At 35.8% G+C, this 20,502-nt stretch overlaps 1 protein-coding gene across 2 annotated transcripts in view; it reads left to right on the plus strand.

The window, feature by feature from the left end:
• LOC106872876 (protein unc-119 homolog B) overlaps positions 1–20,502 on the plus strand; it is a 37,379-nt gene that overhangs the window by 4,558 nt on the left and 12,319 nt on the right. For both annotated transcript variants that reach the window (XM_014920024.2, XM_014920023.2), the window contains exon 2: positions 15,171–15,284. In XM_014920024.2, the coding sequence (XP_014775510.1) occupies positions 15,171–15,284 (114 nt within the window). The remainder of the gene's footprint in view (positions 1–15,170; positions 15,285–20,502) is intronic.

Raw genomic sequence — 20,502 nt, forward strand, 5'->3', positions numbered from 1 at the left:
TATATATATATATATATATATATATATATATATATATATATTTGTATTATTGCATACATATGTATGTAATCCCAATAAGGCAAAGAAATCAGTTACCATTCTTTCCATACATAGCTTTCAACACTTGTTTATGTAAAAGTTTGAAGTCAAACTTATGTAATAATTGCAGTTTTAGACATTAGAGTGGCACTTCATCAAAAGTATGCTCTTACATTGTATGTATATATGCATATAGATGCATGTATGCATATAGATGCATGTATGCATATAGATGCATGTATGCATACAGACATACATACATACTTATACATACATACACTTGCATACATAAAATACTCCTACATAGGCAAAGAATATGCATGAAATGTAAAAGAGCCTTGACCTGGTTAAAACATTCTCAAAGGATATTGGGGGGTAGTGTTTCGTCAATGTTTCTATATGTTTCTGAAAATTGGGAAAGCTGTAAACTAGACTATGTACATTTCTATCAAATACTTAATTGTATCCCTATATTGTATGAGGAATGTTGCAGGAATCTAAAGGTGAATGAAAACATATCTTACAATGGTTCTTGTAACAAAACATGTGTCACTAAAAAATATTACAGCTGAATAAAGAAAATTTGGACCTCAGAACTCTCTGCATTCAATAAGGCAGTGGCCCACAATGTGTTTGCAGTGCCAATACTCATGCCACCATTTGGGCTGCTTGATTGGACACTTGATGAGATCCGAGCCATTGATGTGAAAACCTGGAAAATACTAACAAACATACATAATTTCCACATCAACAGTGACATAGGCTGCCTCTGCCTAAAATAAAACAAGATGGTAGAGGCTTAACATTGATCCAAAATGCCTTTGAATGTCACATCATATCCCATTGGCAACATCTTATAACCACCAATTGTTGAAGTATATCCTTTGACCAAGTTTGCATACATGAGTCTGATGGCATCATAAGACTTGGAAGGTAGCATTCCTTGTCTAATAACCTTAAATACATGCCCAAAGAAGTCAGATGACTCTACCTCAATATATCATCAGATGAAAGGATTAGTGTATACGAGCAGAAGATTATGCATGGATATGTCAGTAGAAAGCTCTGAGATGATAGTAACATTGATCATCAAAACAGTGTATCATGGACCAACAGCTGGATTACTTCCACTTTGAAGGGTATGAATTTGCAATCCAGGAACGAAAAACACCAATCACATACCTGATGCACAAAAGGAATAGAGATGCAGGAAAACGTGACAACCAATGCAGACTTTGTGGAATTAATAGCAAAAATATCACCCACATCATAAGCAGTTGTCCAAAAATATCATCATGGCATTATCTATCGAGGAGACATGATGTTGTAGCTAGGGCACTATAATAAGGATAACCCCCCAAGGATAAAGAAATAAAAAAACCCACAGTATGATGGAAGCCATGGCTATTCATAATAAAAAGGACTACTGGTGGAATGTCCTAGTGAAAGCCTCAACAAAATGTAAACACAATAAACCTGCTATAATAATTTGGGATAGAGAAGAGAAACTGTGTACAGTTGTGGAAATCGGCAAGCTGAAGATCAGTGAGAAATAGAATACCTATGCTGAAACGTTGAGAATCTGCAGTTACTCTATTCAGACTAAAAGTTCAGGTTTATACCTGTAATTATTGGGGCACTGGGATAAAATACTGCCTAAATACCAATCTTGAGAACTTAGGCTTCGCAAAACAAGAAAGGAAAAAGCTGATTTGAAGACTACAGATCCAAGCCATCACTGGAACTGTAAAAATCTGTAAAACTTTCCAAAAGTCTATAATTTAAGTATATATACAAGCATGTCTAGAAATGCAAATATATGCATAAGACATATATAAAACAAAATATACAAATTTGCATGTATACATACATACTCGAAGTGACAAGTTGCGTATTTGGCATGGGAGACTATTTATCAAAAATACGATGAATACTATCTCCAACTTTGGAGCCACAACTATCAGCTTTGTTAAATAACTGGTTAATCTTCATATGAATTAACTGAGGGAGCTTTTTATTCATGATTGTAGTGATTTTCAACTGAAACTTGAATTTAGCATGCAGAGAGTTACTACAAATAGCATGGCTGGACACAACATCAGCAACAACATAATCGAGGAACAGAACAAAAACAACAGCTCAACAGGTAAACAAATTCTTTCTAGCTTTAGTTATAAAAGAAACCGTAACCACAAAACTCATTAACTGCTACGGAAAAGCGAAACAAAACCCCTCTCTTGGCTATAGGAATCGATTGGAATCATATTGGGACGATTTGCATCCAGAATTAAATCCTTTTACTGCGAAGCAACGACGCCAACAGATTCCATAGTGCCTGCCAGCCAAACTACATTACAGGCTCAAGTAACTGACCACTTTCTCTATGATGTTTATACTTTCTGTAAACCTCTTATCATTCATGTTAAGGATGTCTGAAGGATATCTCACTGGTTCACAAGGAAACAGAAATACCAAAATTAAACACTGTTTCTCTGTGGATGACTTAAAACTTCATGCAAAGAATTTGCATGAGATGAAAAAGAGCCTTGACATAGTTACAACATTCTCAAAGATTGTAGGGTTGGAGATTGGTCAGGATAAATGTTATATGGTTGTGAAAAGGGGAGAAAACTATAAACCAGAGCAATAACATCTCCATCAATGATTTGACTGTTTCCCCTGTATCTGACGAGGAATGTTACAGGTATCTAGGGGTGGATGAAAATATATCTTACAATGGCATCTGTAACAAAACACACGACACTAAAGAATATGACAGCTGAATAAAGAAAATTTGAACCTCAGAATGCTCTGCATTCAGTAAAGCAGTGGCCCACAATGTGTTTGCAGTACCAGTACTCCTACCAACATTTGAGCTGCTCAGTTGGACTGGACGTTCGATGAGATCCGAACCATTAATGTGTAAACCCCAAAAATACTAACAAGCACACATAATTTCCACATAAAAAGTGACAAACTGCCTCTACCTAAAGCGAAAACAAGGTGGCAGAAGCTTAACATTGATCCAAAATTCCTTTAAATCTCACATCATATCCCTTCTGTAACATTTTTTAACCACCAAATGTCAAAGTGCATCCCTTGACCAAGTTTGCATACGTAAGGCTAATAACATCATAAGATTTGGAAAGCAGCTCCTTGAGCAACACTCTTTGTCTGATAACCTAGAATACATGCCCCAAAAAGTTGCACAACTCTGCCACAGCATATCATTAGATGAAAGGATGAGCAGAAGACTATGCATGGATATGTTGGTAGAAAGCTCTGTGATGATTGTAGCATTGATCATCAAAGCAGTCTGTCATGGAGCAGTAGCCGGATTATTACCTCCCACTTTGAAGGATATGTTACCCGATGTTATCCAAGGGGAAAGCAAAGGCTGATACAAGTTGGCACCAGTGATGTCACAACTCATTTCTACAGTTGAGTGAATTGGAGTAACGTGAAATAAAGTGTCTTGCTCAAGAACACAACACACAGCTTGGGTTGGGAATCAAATTACCTGATGATTGTGAGCCTGACGCTCTAACCACTGAGCCATACACCTTAAAGTATATATGTAATGTATGTATGTATATATGTGTCTATGTGTATATATATATATATATACATATATATATGTGTGTGTGTGTATGTATACATATATATATATATCATCATCATCATCATCATCGTTTAACGTCCGCTTTCCATGCTGGCATTGTTTGGACGGTTTGACTGAGGACTAGCAAGCCAGAAGGCTGCACCAGGCTCGAATCTGATCAAGGTTTCTGCAGCAATTACTTAATAAAGGAAAAAATGTATGGTAAATAAACAAACAACATAACGTATACTAATTGTGAAAATGAACGGGAGACAAACAGGAGGTCCGTAATTCTTCATCAGTTATCAACCAATTAGTAATATTCAGTTTTGCACTTTTAACGATAAGACTGAGTGCTTCCCAATTGGCAGTTCCTGCAAAAAACAAAAGTTTTCTTGTGGAGGATTAGGGACGAGAGCATCTTTGAAGTTTTGGGGTAGTACCTCCTCCTGCTAGATGAGGTGGAAAAGCTGATGGAGTTTCTCAATCAAGGTCCTGCCGCCCTCTTTATAGATCTCAGCTGGGATAGAGTCTGAGCCGGGCGCTTTCCCGGTGGACAACAGGCAGATTGCTTTCTCAATCTCTTCGAGGGTTGGGAGTTCATCCATTTCTTTGTTTACAGTAATTTGGGGGAGGCGGTTCATTTTCTGTGACAAACTGTGCCAGAGTATCTAAATTATAGGAAGTTTCTCAGAGAATTTCATGGCACAAATTTTGTTGCTGCCTGTTGGTAGATGGTAATCCATACTCATGTAGATCTTTCCCTCCCAAATGATGGACTTTATCCTTAAGCAGTATCAGTCTCATTGAGAATATAGCCATTTACTTGAAGGTCAAGGCTTGGATTTTCCCTTTGAGCATGATTGAGACATCCTCACTCAGTTCATGCTTGTAGTTCTCCCATAGCTGGAAGAAGGTTGGGTTTTATTTCCTCCCATTGAGGGTTGCAGTTGAGAGTGACAGAAATATCTGCTTTTCCATATGTCATAGCATCCCGTGTTCATTTGTGCATATATCGAGGACTACCTGTGAACGATGATGGAAGGATAATAAGTTATCCCATGTTTTGAATATGACCATCTGTCCTGAGAACATATTGGAGATGAACATAATTTTAGCCCTTATCTTTTTTTGATTGTTACGAATGTACAGGAGACACTTACTCTCAACTTTAGCATACACATCAACCAGGTATTGCTGAAGTAGGTCACGATACATGTGTACCTGATTTGATTGTTCTGGGTAAGAATAGAAGTTGGTAAGAATAGAAGTCATTTGACGACACCTTTTTGTTTGTAATTGGCTCTCTTGTTGTAGATTGAATCTGTGGAATATTGAAATGATATCCATCTTGTCCATTCCACAAAATAAGAGGATACTGGAGAGCATCATAAGAATGACGAGTCTCTGAAACATGTGTAAGGTTGTTATCTCGAGCATGAATGAGAATATCCCAATTGTCATGAGGATCACTTTCCATAAGGATGGCTACTTCATTAGGTGTGGGCTCATTAAAATGATGTACAGGACCAAGAAGTAATTTCTCAGTGCAGATAACAATTTGATAATCATCTTGAGGCTGATATTCAATAACTGTTTTAAAGGTTTGAACCAGGGCATTGTTTTCATATAACATATTTTGCAAATTGTGAACAATGTTTATATCCAAATTGCTGAAGTTTTGACCCCTCCTTTGAGTTTGTTGCCCAACGTCACTCATAAAGTAAATTTGGAGGAACTTGGTTGTTCATTTGTGGGTAACAGGGAACCGATGAGATGATAGACTTGCCCTTGAACTTTGAATGTCGGCACAAATCCATATTCAGCTATCTCCTTAGATGCACTAAGTGATGGCATTTGAAATTCAGAGTTGTATTGTCTGATATTGTTCAGAAAATCCTTTGACTAGATGGAAGTGCCTTCCAGAAGATCCAGAAGAGGTTGAGGAGTTGCTGGTAGTGCTTGCAATCTTACCTTAATGCCTGAGCAGCGTATGCCATTAGTTTCATTTGGAAATTTGAAAGCTTTGCAGAAATGACAATTTGAGTGTAGCACACCAATTTGTACAGAATTATCATTTTTATAAGACTGGGATGGATCATATGTGAAATATAGTTGCTTTGAACTTGCTATAGAAAGAGGTCTATGTTTGTGATGGTTAGTCAGGGTCAGAGCAGTAGAAATGTGGCCTGGGTGTAGCCCCAAAAAGTTTAGGAATCACTGATTTAGGTTAATTAGGTAAGATTTCAACCATTTTGCTGACCATTCAAATTGTCATATTCCCCAAAATATTCATCTAAATTTCATAAATGAGGTATCAAAATGTTTCTTTTTGGATGTTCTCCAAGAGAAAGTAGAGTAGAAATTGCATTTAAATGTTTTCAAAAATTCATAGTGATATCTACTTAAAGAGCACTAAAAGTATAGGATAATCAGAGCTATAAAGCTTTTAATCAAGCTTAGGTTCACTCAGTTTGCTCAGCCAGCAGTGAGGAGAAGATCCGTATTAAGGCAACAGCGTAACTGGGGGTTCAGTTTTGACTTTACCATGCAAACATATTGGGCAAGTGTGTGTCTTCTGCCAAAGATTTGAGTGAAATTTGCCAGGTAGAAAAAATAAAAGCCAACTGGGGGATTATTATTCTTGTTGGATAATAGATTTAACCTGTTGCTTGCTTTGACACCACCACCTTATACTTGGGGGCTTTTAATTAAATCCATTCTGTTGCAAGCATTCAGGCCAGGCCTCCAATCTGAGATGATGGTGGTGGTACCCTCTTCCTCATCCTCCAGGGTTAAACCATCATTCTATGATGAATTAGTTATCAGAAAACAATTATACATTCATCCTATTGTGTTGCAACTGCTTTAATAGTATTGATTAGCTTTGGTTAGGAGAAATCAATCAATAACTGATGTTCAAATTACTGTTGTTGGTGCTTAGCCCTGTACTCTACTAATTATGTAAAAATTTTATTTGTTTGACATATTCTACAAGCCTTTGTAGCTAAATATTGCTGAATATGAACCATCTTATTAAATAATTGCCTCCAAACTATCACAATATCCTATTTAGTTTAGGAAGAAATACCAAACAAATCTAAGGTAAGTTACTATATTTAAACATCTCAATGAACACCAGTTTTCCATTCACTCAGAATCTCATTGTCCAGTCCTGACAGTCAGTATTCATCGATACAAATTGAGCTATAATTTGTTTAAACCTTAAATCTAGACAGGTTCTCTTTTTATTAGCTGGTAGTAGACAAATTTGTGAAGGAAAAAGAATAGTAATATAGACTAATTAGTAAAGTAAATATATTGTTCATTCATATATGAAAAGATTCTCTGATGTCCTTTCACCTACTTCTCATGATTAGTGAAAATATTAATTATTGTTAATTACATATTTTTACAGCAACTTTCAGTTCTAACATTTGATAGATCACAGAATTCACTTCATCCTGCTTCAAATGTTGCTATAGAAACAATGGATTGTTGGTTACAAATTATGTTAGTAAAATAACAACTCTTTATTTCAACTAATCATATCACCACAATCCCATTCTAAACACATTTATGACTATTGTTGTGAGAAGTGATTTGAATTATTGTTGTTGTTCTGTTCACTGTTAACTGGGGTTGTTTTTTTCCTGTTCACTGTTACCATTGTTGCACTGTTCTGTGTTGCTGTAGTGTTTACTGTTACCATTAATGTTGTTAATGCATCAACGAGTGCAGCTGTTGATTCGTCTGCTGCAATGGTACAGTTTATATTGAGTTATTGACATGAAATTCCATCTAATTCTGTGTTTGCAACAATTCCAAGCAGCAACAACAACAACAACAGTAATTTTAGTATTAATATTTATTGACTTTTTAAGCTCATCATTGAAATGTTTGTGTAAATTTAGACTAATTATTTTGAAATAATTACACTGATTAAATTATGTGTCACTTTTTGTTAGGCATCCATGTTTGTGCACACAAATATGGATGTAAAATGTTTACAAGGCCTTTCTCTTGTTTCTGAGAGGACAAAACTCCAGAGTAAATGGCATAAAATAATAGTTGAAGCTTTTCTAGGAAATATATTTTAGTTGAGTGGTGTAAATCACGATTTAGTTTTTGTAAGAAAATTTTAATGACAGATCTTGTGATCTATGGACTGATTGCTTTGAATCCACTGAAGATGAACAACAACAACAACAACAGCAGTAACAGTTTTATGATTGTCTAGCCTCAGTTTTGTATATGTTGGATCTTGTTTTTTTTTTTCTTAGAATAAAAAACGTATGGATCTTGATGTTACATGCTGGGAATTTGCTATTTAATAGGATTCTTGTCTCTTGTGTTATATTTGTAAGGCAACTCTCAGTCAATGCATGAAAAGTCTGTCTTGCTATGTATAACAAGCCTGTCATTTCATTTGCTTATTTATAACATGGACCTGTTAAAATTCTTCTTATATAAAAGTCTTACAACAAACATCTCATCTACCAACTGTCACATTGGATTTCATGTTAACTTATATTACACAAAAATAGATGACATGTACCTTATGCTTTACAAGTAATAGAAGTAATTTACCCTGGTGTATATAAATAGAGATGATCCACTCTGGTATGTAGAAGCATAAAGGTGATATGCTTTATTGTATTCAGCAGCCATTTTTTCATGTACTTCTTTCAAGTGTTGATAAGGAACAAAAAGAGAGATAGACACATGCATGCACGCATGTGCGCACGCACACACACACACAAGACAGGCTTCCTTCAGTTTCTGTCTAGCAAATATACTCACAAGGCTTTGCTCAACCCAATGTTATAGTAGAAGATGCTTACCTAAGGTTCCACACAGTGAGACAGAACCTAGAACCATGTGGTTCGGAAGCAAACTTCTTCCCACACAGTTTTATGCCTTAGGTATTTGGGCTAAATTTGGCGGTTTTTATGTCTCTTATTTTCAGGGCTCATCTTGTGGAGTTTCTACCCACAACTTTTCTACATATCAAGCAGGGTCATCTCTCTGAAGGAATCTGTGATTTGTCTGTTTTCCTGCTTACAGGGACTTTAGTCTTTGCTAAATTAACTCTAAGGCCCTTCGATTCTAGACCTTGCTTCCACACCTGAAATTTCTTCTTGTTTTGGTAGTGATTCAGCTATAAGACCAAGGTCCTCAGCATAGAGGAGCTCCCAAAGCAGCCTGCCTTAAATTACTCTGTTATTACCTAGAGGATTATGATGTACAAGTGGGGGCTGAGGACCAATCCTTGGTTTACTCCTACCTGTACACTGAATTCATTGCTATGTCTTGTGTGGCTCTCATCAACCACTCATCTCTCCCTTGCTTCTGCATTGACAACCAGATAAAGGAGCGGGGACCTTGTCAAATGCTTTCTCTATGTCAACAAAAGCCGATACAGAGGTTTATTTTTGGTTAAGTACTTCTCCTACAACTGCCTTATGGGGAATGTAACATCAGTTGTGATTCTCTCAGGCACAAAATCAAACTGCATCTCATCTAGACTAACTCTCATCTTAATTAATTGAATTATGACCCTCTCTTAACTTTCATCATTTGGTCCAACAATTTGCTAGCTCTGTAATTATTTCTGTCTTAACCCTTTCGTTACTCTATTTATTTTGAGATGCTCTGTATTTCTTTCAATCAGTTTTAAATATAACAAAGTATTTAGTAAAATAACTTAGTTATCATTAAGCTAGTGTTAGGAACATAAATTGTGACTAAGGTTTGGTGGAAGATTTTAATTTGAAACTTATGACAACAAGACATTTATACTCAGAGCCAGAGCTGGTTTCAGCCAGGTTGGTGTCAAAAGGGTTAAGGTGTCACCTTTACCTTTGTAGTAGTCAACCCTGGTGCTGCTATACCAGTCACTGGATATGACTCCCTCGTTTACAACTTGATTAAGTATACAGGTGACTAGACTATAACCCACATCATCAGATATTTTAAGCATCTCAGCAGTGATTCCTGATGAACCAGGGGCTTTCTCCTTCATATTCTTCATGGCTTCATCTACCAAGCTACTGTCTATCTGCATTACTAGTCCCTCTGTTGGGTCCACCTTAGGCAGACTCTCTTTCTTCCATGTTGTGTTCTCTACATTTAGTAGCCTTTCATAGGGACACTTCCAAGCCTCACTCTTTGCAGAGTCACTAACTGCAAGTGAACCACCATCTCTGCAAATGCACTTTTCTTCAACAACATCACGGTTTTCACTGAGACACTGTCTTGCAAACTCAAACACCTCAAGCTGCAGAATATTGGCAAAATTCTTCCTCTCTGCTTCACTCTTGGCCAAGTATACCTGCCTCCTAGCTTCCCTTCTAGCTACCTGATATAGTCCTTTGCTACTGTCACCCTTCCATGCCTGTTTCTTTGCTCTAATGGTTCTCTTAACTACACTATTCCATCACCATGTCACCCTAGGTCTGGTTGGGACTTTGCACCAGTCACAAATTTGGTCTGTGGCTCTCAGTAAGTTGTAGGAATTTCCTGTTATCCTCTATGTTACATGTCTGTAACCCCTCCTCCTCCTCCTCCTTAAATAGAATGGCACCATACTACATGTTACTTTGTGCTTATATCAAATATTAAAAGGCTGCTTATGGCAGCATATTACATGTTCTTTTGCATTGTCTTAGATGTAGAAGCTACTTGATAGCAATTAAAAAATGTTTCTAATTGCTTGTCTTATCAACTTGACATTTTATTTTCTGTGCTGTTTGAAGCTAGATTGATATTTTAGCTGACTAAATTTTGTTACCTGACTTCTACACAAGAACAGGGAACAAAATATTTATCACGGCACCATGATAAAAACTGTTGTCTCTGATAATCTGTTTACATATCAGGGAACCATTGTTATAGATGAAGGACAGTAATAAAATAAAGAGAAAATTAAGGGAGTAGTTAGGAAAGTAGGTGAGAAATATAGCAATTATAACAGGATATTGTGTTAATGTATGTCTGTAATGATCAGTAGGGATCCACTTGTCATTGACTATGGCCTTCCCTTTAGTGTTTTTGTTTTTGAAAAATTATATTAAATGATACTCTGGCTTTACATTGAATTAGTACAATTTGTGTGGGTTTATTCAGGTGTATGCACATGAGTTTATTTGTATCCGTCTGTATGTTTGTGTGTGTGTGTGTGTAAAAGTCATTATCATCATCATCGTTTAACATCTGTTTTCCATGCTGGCATGGGTTGGACGGTTTGACTGGGGTCTGGCAAGTCAGGAGGCTGCACCAGACTCCAATCTGACTAAGTGAAATGATTAAAATGGATAAAGTATAAATGAGAAGGCATATCACCTGAAAGCAAATCTTTTAAATTTTAACTGTTTAACTTTTTGCAGTTTTCCATTGATTTTTTTTTTTTTTCTTTTTACATAAGTTTTTCAAGACCATATTTTATAGAAACTTTACGATTTTTCAAAAACAGATTTTCAAGACAAACTATGTCTGTGTGTTCATCTTCTTGTCTCATATATTCTGAGCGAGCCGTAAATGTGAAAGTTGATGTCGGACTGCTGCTGTTGTAAAGGCTGTTGCCAGTCTTTTGGCAACAGGGTCTTCTATGCATTGAAATAGACTCTGCTATCTTTCAGTGTCCGTTTTTGTGAAGGATTCACCCAATTTCATTTAATTACTTTCTTAGTGACTCAAATTCTGATGCACATATCTGAATTCACATAGTAATCGATAAATTATGAGACAACAGTTAAGAATATTGTAGTTATGTTACACATGAACTATACTCTTCAGAATGAAAGACATTGGAATAATTTTTGTGCAGTTCTTCTACATAGAATTTACATTTGTTCCATTCAGTCCATTCTTTTTTTTTTTTTTTTTTTTTTTTTTTGATATGTTTTAGCATGACCCTTATATGATGTACCCTTTTGATATTTTTTAATTGTCTTGGTCAGGTTTACATGATTCATCAACGCCTTTTACACTCTTTGAATCACTCGATTATAGCAACTAGGGCCACACAGATTAAGAAAATTTTCACTCGGTTCATCACACTGTATGTCACTGTAGCTAATGCTCATTAACTATGGAGTTATGTAGTTCAACAGGCTATAAATATGTGCCACATTGTATGAGCAACTAGTAATTTGTTGGTAGTGATGATTTCCATAACCGTTATGAATGTGAAGAAAGCAATGTGAAATAGAAATAATTCTAATTTCCTATCTCAGTTTGAAATTCACTTGGTTTGCAGGCAATGGTTAGTTTGCAACAATCTTTCATTTAAAAATTGCCTTTTCTCTAATTGGTTTTGAGTTAACTCCCTTGCTTTTGTTTGGTTTAGTTAATCATTATTCAACCATGTTTAATTCTTGATACAGTTATTGTCTTGTTGCTCACCTCATTAAGGTTGTTAGTAATTATTTCACTATTTGCCAAATTAAACTTTTTCTATACTTTGATCCATCACTAAGGTTGATCTTTTACACACACTCTTTTGTTCTGTATCTTTGTCTTCCTCTTATGTGTTTATGCATGTTTATATTTATCCATATCTTACTGCTACTAATGGCAACACAGCCTCTGTCTGCTCTTGCATAGCTCTCCAACTTGCCAAATGATATTTTTATGTAGCTACATGACTACAAATCAACACAAATTCATTCTTACTATGTTATCCCTGCACTTTTTTTTTAACCTAGTCCAATGTTTCTAATCCAACACTTTCCTATTTCTCTTTAATCTTCTCCATGCCATCATTAACTTTGTTGCTAGACTCAAAAATTGAGATAATGAGGATGACAGATAACGGTAATGTGAATGGCTGTTAAATGATAGCCTTGTGTCCATTTTTCTGTAACAATTCTGATGAACATATCTCATTAGGTGTTCAGTGATTTGTGTTCACTCAGTAACATTTGTCCTCTCATTTTCTTTCATTCTGTGTGTGTGTGTGTGTGTGTGTAGTGATGGGGACAGAGGAAGGATTCATAAGTTTCAGCCACAATAATCAGCTTTATGGTTTTTACTGCTGAATTCTCTTAGCAACTGATTTTTGCAGTTCAAACATGAAGTTGAATATTATAAAGAGCTGACTGATCCGTTTCAATTGAAGCTGTTCTTTCTACTACAACTACTATAGTAACTAGGATACTATAAATGCACCACTTCTGTGATTGGAGTACTATGAGTATCATAACACTATGAGTATCATAACACTAACTAGAGTACATTAGATGTGCCACTATTGTAAACAGTGTATTATAGATGTATCACTATAGTAACTAGAATACTATATTGTGTGCCACTATAGTAAGTGGGGAGCTATAGCTGTACCATTACAGAATTTCTCCACAAAATTGTATATCATTGTAGATACTGGTTAGTATTTTCAATGATATTAGCACTTCATCACTAATTTTCTGCCATTTTATTAACTAAGGCACACCTCATAAAAATTTGATTGAGTAGCACTGATGTAGTATAAAGTTTTGATTCTGAATGATTAAATGTATTTCCCATATCCTGCATGTTATCTTGATTAATTTGGGTTTGAGAATGTTGAAAAGATTTTATTACTGCCACATCTAGCTCAAAAATATATGGCCTAAAAGTTAATGAAAGTGTCATTACCAATGCTATTCTATGAATAATACACTTCATCCTTCACTGAGTCAGTCTGCCTATCAATAGATATCACTGGATAAGAACAACGCATCCTTGTAAAATTGAGGAGTATTTTATTAGCTTGCAATGCTTCATTCAACTCTTTGCAAAAGTATAGCTTGAAGGGAGATTATATATATATAAACAGACACACTTAAGAAGGAAGGAAGGAAGTGGGCTGTAACAAAGTCTAGAAAACCGCATTCGCTACAGACTGTGCTACTCATACACATAAATGTATGCATATGCACACATGTATGCATGCGTGCACGCGCGCACACACACACACACACACAGTTGAAGCAATGATTTTTTTCCCCCCACCTTTTTGTACCCTTTTTATATATAAAATAATACAATAAGCCATCATTTTTGATGGCATGGGGGTCAGCTAGTGTATATATAATGATTGTTAGTCTCATGTCTACTTCATTCCACCAAATGCCACTTACCAAATTCTTCCTCCTCACAAATGTTATTCACTTTGAGTTCTATTTGCAAATGTTGAAGATTGAACAATGACTATAGTAAGCTCCCTAGTCTGAAAGGCTAGCAGAGTCCGTTGGCACTCTTTTTACCGTCTTAAAAGGGAGTGGATGGCAAATCAACATCAACTGTTTGATCAATACAGAATCATTACAGGTTTGTTTTGCCTTGATTTATAAACAATTCACTCTTTTTATGAGATTATCCTGTCTGAACAAGCATGCCAAGAATAAAAGCTGTATAATGGTGATGGTAACATTGTTTTTCTTGTTGTTGTTAGAAATTTCATTTAATTAGGCAAAAATACATTGCTTTTTGCTTGTTGAATAGACTATTTTCATAATAAATAAGAATTTTTTCTTATGTGATATCTTGAAGAATATAATTGTTAATGGGGTATCTTTTACACATAATACACATGTATACACTCATGACTACTCTAACCTCTCTGTGTACATAGATACCTGCATACTACACCATCAGTAAGAAAATGTCTTTGATGAATATGAACTAATTGACATTTTGTTTAGAGGAGTTACCTAATAGAAGCAAAATCAATATTTAACAGAAAAATTCACTTGGGTCTTCTGAGTAACTTGTTAGTTCCTGTTGTGGCTTCAATTTCTTGAGTAGCTGCAGAGACTAACTAGACGACTTTTCACTGTTTATTTAACACCTGATTTTACTTCCTTTACCATTAATGTCTCGGTTTTACTAAGCTGCAGAGGTCTTCTCAACCACACCAAATCACTAATTGTCTCTATCCTTTCTCACTGCTTTTTTTAGATCATGTTTTCACCACTTCATCCCATGTCTTCCTCTTCCACAGATACCCTCCACATTTAGAAATCACCACTTCTTTATGCAGTTGTCTCATCCATATGTCTAGTAGGCTCCTGTGAAACTGTCCCATGCCAGCATGGAAGGCAGATGTTAAATGATGATAATGATGATGATGACTTTTGCATTAAACGAGTTCCCGTTGCTAAATAATATTTAAGATTTTTAACAAAGTTATTATGTTATGACTCTATAATGTTATTTTGTTGTTCTTCAGAAGATGTTATTTTTCGGTCTTGTTCCTAAAGATAAATTGGAACCATTACATATCAGCTGAAATCTTTGTATTTTACCAGAACTTGTTATCTAAAGAAGATTTGTAAAATGAACCAGATTCTTGTGATTCATTCTGTGAATTACAAACTTTTAAAAATTATATTCAATTCAATAAAAAGCTAATAAAATTGTTGAAGTCCTTGTAACATATTTTCTACTTTCTGCTGTTTTCTTTCTTGCTAACTACTTTTGTAAGCTTTCTGAATTTTGTGCAAGTTGACCAATTTTTTTAATTTTTTATTCCTTTTCCCTTCAGGTTATCTTTGTCCTCCTGAAGCCAATATATATGGGATAGATTTCATCCGATTCAAGCTTAGGGACTGTGATACAGGAGAAACATTGTTTGAAGTTCTCAAACAAGAAGACACAGGTTAGTGTTTATAAATAAATTGATTTGTTTTCTGGTGTTGCATGCATCAGTATAAGAGTGTCAGTAAACATTATCATACACACATAACTGAGGTTCTCCTTTATATGTATTTTGTTGCTATTTTGGAATAAACTTTTATTTAACAATGTTCATACATATTTTGAAGTACAGGTTTCATTGTATTAATTTATGCTAATAATTTCTGCCTTCATTGTTTATTCTTGTTCATTTTAGGCAAAGATTGAAAAATTAATTTTGAGTAATTTTATTGCATAAGTTCAAAATGGAATGGAACTGCTCACAGTAACAACCAAGTATTTCACCAAGTGACTATTTATAAATTGACAGCTTAACATTAGTTCCAAAAATGTCATTGTATAGATTAAAGCCTTGATGGTGAACGAGAGTGAAAGGTGACCTTCAGCTAGTAATGAGGAATTGAAGGCCCATTATTGAGGCAGGTTCACACAAAACAACTGGAGAAGTTGTGGAAGAACTAAATGTTGGTCATTATTAAACATTTTTATATCACATTGAAAATTGCCAAAAATCTTGACAAATGAATACTGCATAAGCTGAACAAAGACAAAATCATTGTTATAAAGTTTGCTCTACACTATTTTTGCTATGCAAAGAAGTGCAGAACAAATTTCATAGTGAGGATCTTTTTCTTTTCGTTCAACTTATGCAGCATCTAGCAATAGAAACCATGCCAAAGTTTGGTGCAGTCTATTGGCTTGCCAGCTTCTGTCAAACCATTCAACCCATGCCGGTATGGAAAACAGTTGTTAAATGATGATGAGATGACATTGCACTTGTTGCAGTCTGAAAACACTTCAGGTTTGTTTTTGGCAAATGGGGATGCTAATTCAATTGAAGAATTTACTTATAATCCAGAAGAATGCTAAAGGATTATAAATTTATCACAGGATGCAGAAAAAAATTGAAAAAGATTATTACCTCCGCCAAAGAAGGAGGTTATGTTTTCATTGCCGTTGGTTTATCCGTCTGTCTGTCTGTATGCAAAATAACTCAAAAAGTTGTGAACGGTATTTGATGAAACTTGCAGGAAAAGTTGATAATGACACAAGGAACAGATGATGAAATTTTGGTAGGGATCCAGGAATTTTTATGGATTCTTGAAGGTTTTTTCATTTGTTATATATACTATACATGAAGTATTACGAGGTTACATTCTTTGATTATCTCCCTTGAAAACATCGCTTTCACGTAACCTATGGTGGCGTTGCTGTTTCCAAAGTTTATTTTTGTTTCACTATTAGTAATTTTACTTGTGTATCTATGGACTCTTGAGGGATGATTGATACTATACTGACCACAGAAGGATGTAAAGTAGGTAGGTAGGTTTAGTTTCATAAGTAGACAGATACCGCTTTTATCTTTGTCAGGGAATCATCTGACCATCGTCCTTGGTGTATTTCAACGTGGATCTCCTTGATTCCCCTAACCATAAGATCTTGACAACTATGAACCAGTCTGGGTTCGACCAACTAGTCCAAAAACCCACCACCGACTATGGAAACCTGCTAGATCATGTTTATGTGAACCAGGATAGGCGTCCACAAGTCACTGTAACCAACTGTTACTTTTCTGACCATGATGTTATGTGTGTATCACTCAAACTAGCTTGCTGTTGTCATTGATGTATTATAACTGGTTCAGATGATTCCTGTTTGTAAAGTTATGTTCTTGTCGACATTGGTTTGGGAAATTGGGCAATTTTCAGCATGCGTGTGTATGGGTGGAAATGAGCTGCTTGGCGGAGGTCTGCGCTCTCCAAGTGCTTTTCTAGTTCAAATATACATTTGTGTCAACCTGTAACAGATAAGAAAAAAAGAAAAACAACAGTCAAAACCAAAACCATGCTATGGGCTTAGAGAAGTACATTTTAAAAGACACTGGCCTTTTAAACTGCAAATTTTTGAAAATTTTGTTCCATAAAAAGCTTCCCCTCTTCATTTTCAGGGCTGCAATGGAAAAAATGGGCAAAATTTCCATCAAAATGGAGAAAATTGATGTGGGCATGCTGTCAGATTTTAATTAAAACTATATGCAAAGAAAGTTTATATCCAAAGTTTTCAAATGATATATAACTTTCCATGAAAATGATAAAGTATAAAATGTGTTTTTCTCCAGTGTATGATGCTCTATTATTACTTAACCTTTACGATCAGCCAGACTCAATTTTTGGGTCATCATGATTGCAGTATATTTGTAGATGTTAAAATAGAGTTGCCTCCCTTCGCTCAGTCATTCTGATCACTCAACTGTAAATTTTTTGTTTATATTCAGCATTCTATATTATGATGAATATATCCAAATTTCTTTTCTTTTTTTTATATTTCCATATACTTTTGGTGGCTTTCAGTGTGACTGTATGAAGATGTGTAATTTCTTTAACCACTACCATTTTAGATGTGTAAATTTATCATAATTATCACATCTGCTTTCTAAACTGACAGAATCCAACAAGCTGGAGGCTCACATCTTAATCCAGGGTTTTAGTTGTCATAATTGTTATGGCTGGGTGCCCATTCTAATTCTAACTACTTTACAGAGTGTACTGGATGCTGTTTTCCATAGTGCCAACACTAGTGAGATCACCTTGTAACTTGCAAGACTTAGAAGCATCCTTGAGCAAAAGAAGACAGGAGACATGGTAATCTCTTTAAGCTCGGCATTTTGAGGTTCAAGTAGGATCAGAGAAGCAAAAAGAGATTTACTATTCTCAAAGAGTTTTTCATGGCTACATTGCTTTTTCCATTGGTGAATGGGGAAATTGATGTGATAAATGTCCAAAAAGAAGAATAGAAGAGAACATGTATGCAGAAAAGGAAGGTGGATAAGGCTGTAAATGTACATAGTGGATGGATGTAGTAAATGGTGAACATAGGGTTGGAGTGGTAAATATGAGTGGGAGGACAATGATAAAATTGAGTATTGGATGGTGATACTGTATTCTATACAACAAATTCTGCTTTCACTACTTGCAGCAGCAGAATAATACAGGGAGATGACAGGTGGATTAAGAGAATAACAGGGAGATGACAGGTGGATTAAAAGGTTTCTAGTGGCTGGGGGTGAGGTGGGGGGAGATTACTATAAAGAAGAGTAGAGGATAGTTGATAAAAATGAGAAATGGATGTTAATAAGAAGTAGCTCAAGGAGTGACCCAGTTATCTGGGTGGGAAAAGAAACAGCATTTACATACTTGCTAGGGCCCCTTTGTGTGCATACACATTATGCTTTTAGAGCCTTGTTCATGTCGTGCTAGCATAACTGGGTGAGCATTTTTGAGTGCACCACTTATCATCTTGGTCCTTTGTCTTCTCCTCCTTGAGGTTCAACTTCCTGAAATCAGCCTTCACCATTCTCGAATACCTTTGAAATCCCACCAGATGCAAAACATAACATTTTTTGCTTAAATGTTCCACCGCAGTTGTTGTTTTGGTGGATTCTCATGTGAACCCCAGGATCTTTAATGCACTATGTTATCATAGACAATCCATTCAACTGTCACTTCACAAAAAAGGGTCAGTTTCACTATGTTTTAAGAGTCTATCATAGAATACCAGTTTATGCAGTGTTTCTCTAACAGGTTATGAGGGATTTGTACATCATAGTGGGAAATATACTTAAGTTTCACTAAGTGTTTATGAACAATATTTTGGAACTTCCAACATCTCTGCAAGCCCCGCTGTGATTTTGATGTTGGTTTCAATATTTACCTTCAAAAATCATCATCTAACTCTGAAGGTTTTCATGAATAGCTTGCATCTTCTAAGCTGAAATCCTACAGCACATTCACCATACACTTCACAAAAGGTTTTACATATTTCTGCAGCATTTTCAAGGAAGTAAAGCATCACATGCTGCAGCTGCAACTTTTCATTGTCCACTTTTGACCTTGATATGGGTTGATGAAAGTAAGATTTCTACTGATTTTTAGTTTGACACAACTGGCAGCTTAACACACTGCAAGTAATGTCAACGTATCAGTTGTACTAACATTTATAACTGTTATATGAAGTGTGTAAAGATTGCTCAGAATTTTCTGGATGACCCAGTATATATCATCACGTTATGTCCATTTTCCATTATGGCATGGGTAGGATGGTTTGACAGGCGCTGACCAGCTGAAGGGCTGTTCAGGCTTCACGTCTGTTTAAACATGGTTTCTATGGCTGGATGCCCTTCTAAATGCCAACCACTTTACAGAAAGTGTACTGGGTGCTTTTCATGTGGCACCAGCACTTAGGAGCCTGCAAGATTAGGGACACTCAGCTGAAGAGGGTCGCAAGGGATGAGAGCCTGTTATGCAAAGGCAACCATGCTTTTACTTAATTTGACATGTCTTTCTATGCATGGCAAACCGCCAGGGGTCTCCATAACTTTGTCATCCCCTCTGTGGGTCCCAATGTTTGTAGATCCTTTCTCACCACTTCATCCCACATCTTCCTGAGTCTATCCTTTCTACATGTCCCCTCTAATATTAGGGATCAGCCTTCCTTGATGCAACTGTCCTCATTCATATGTATTACATGGTCATACCAGCACAGTCTTCTCTCTTGCATACTACATCTGATGTTATGTATACCCAGTTTCTCTCACCAATCACTTACACTCTGTCGTATATGCACTTTCCAAGGTATGGTACCAAACCTACTTGGAATGATGCGGTCCTAAAAATAAAAGTAATTCAATATTTTGAAGATTTGGGAATTTACCAAAAACTTTAAATGACTATAAAATCTGATTGGTAACAGATATGGAGCTGACATTTTCAGAAATTACTTCTTTCATGGATACTAATATAAGGTGTAAATTTGAAGAAAATCTGAGAATCTTCACAATGAACCCTTATTGAATTTCACTGAAATGATCCTATTTTGATCAAGAGTTGGCCCAGATAACTCTTTCCACTAAAAAATCAGGAATTTTTAATGAAACACACCCAGCTTCAACTATTTGCATAGACCCCTCTACTATCTACTTGCTATATGGTAGATCATAACCCTAACCCTAACCCTTACCCTAAATGTAAAGTCACCAGATTGGATAATAATTTTCTTCAGTTGGTGTGAAAAGAATGGCATTTCTAAGATTCTGGTAGAAAAAAAAATAGAGTTTCTTACATTGAGTGAAGAGTTTATGTTTACTGAGAGGAGAAGATGCATACACAATAGAGGCAAGTGAA

This window comes from Octopus bimaculoides, chromosome 25 (genome assembly GCF_001194135.2).
Source record: "Octopus bimaculoides isolate UCB-OBI-ISO-001 chromosome 25, ASM119413v2, whole genome shotgun sequence".
Lineage (NCBI taxonomy): Eukaryota > Metazoa > Mollusca > Cephalopoda > Octopoda > Octopodidae > Octopus > Octopus bimaculoides.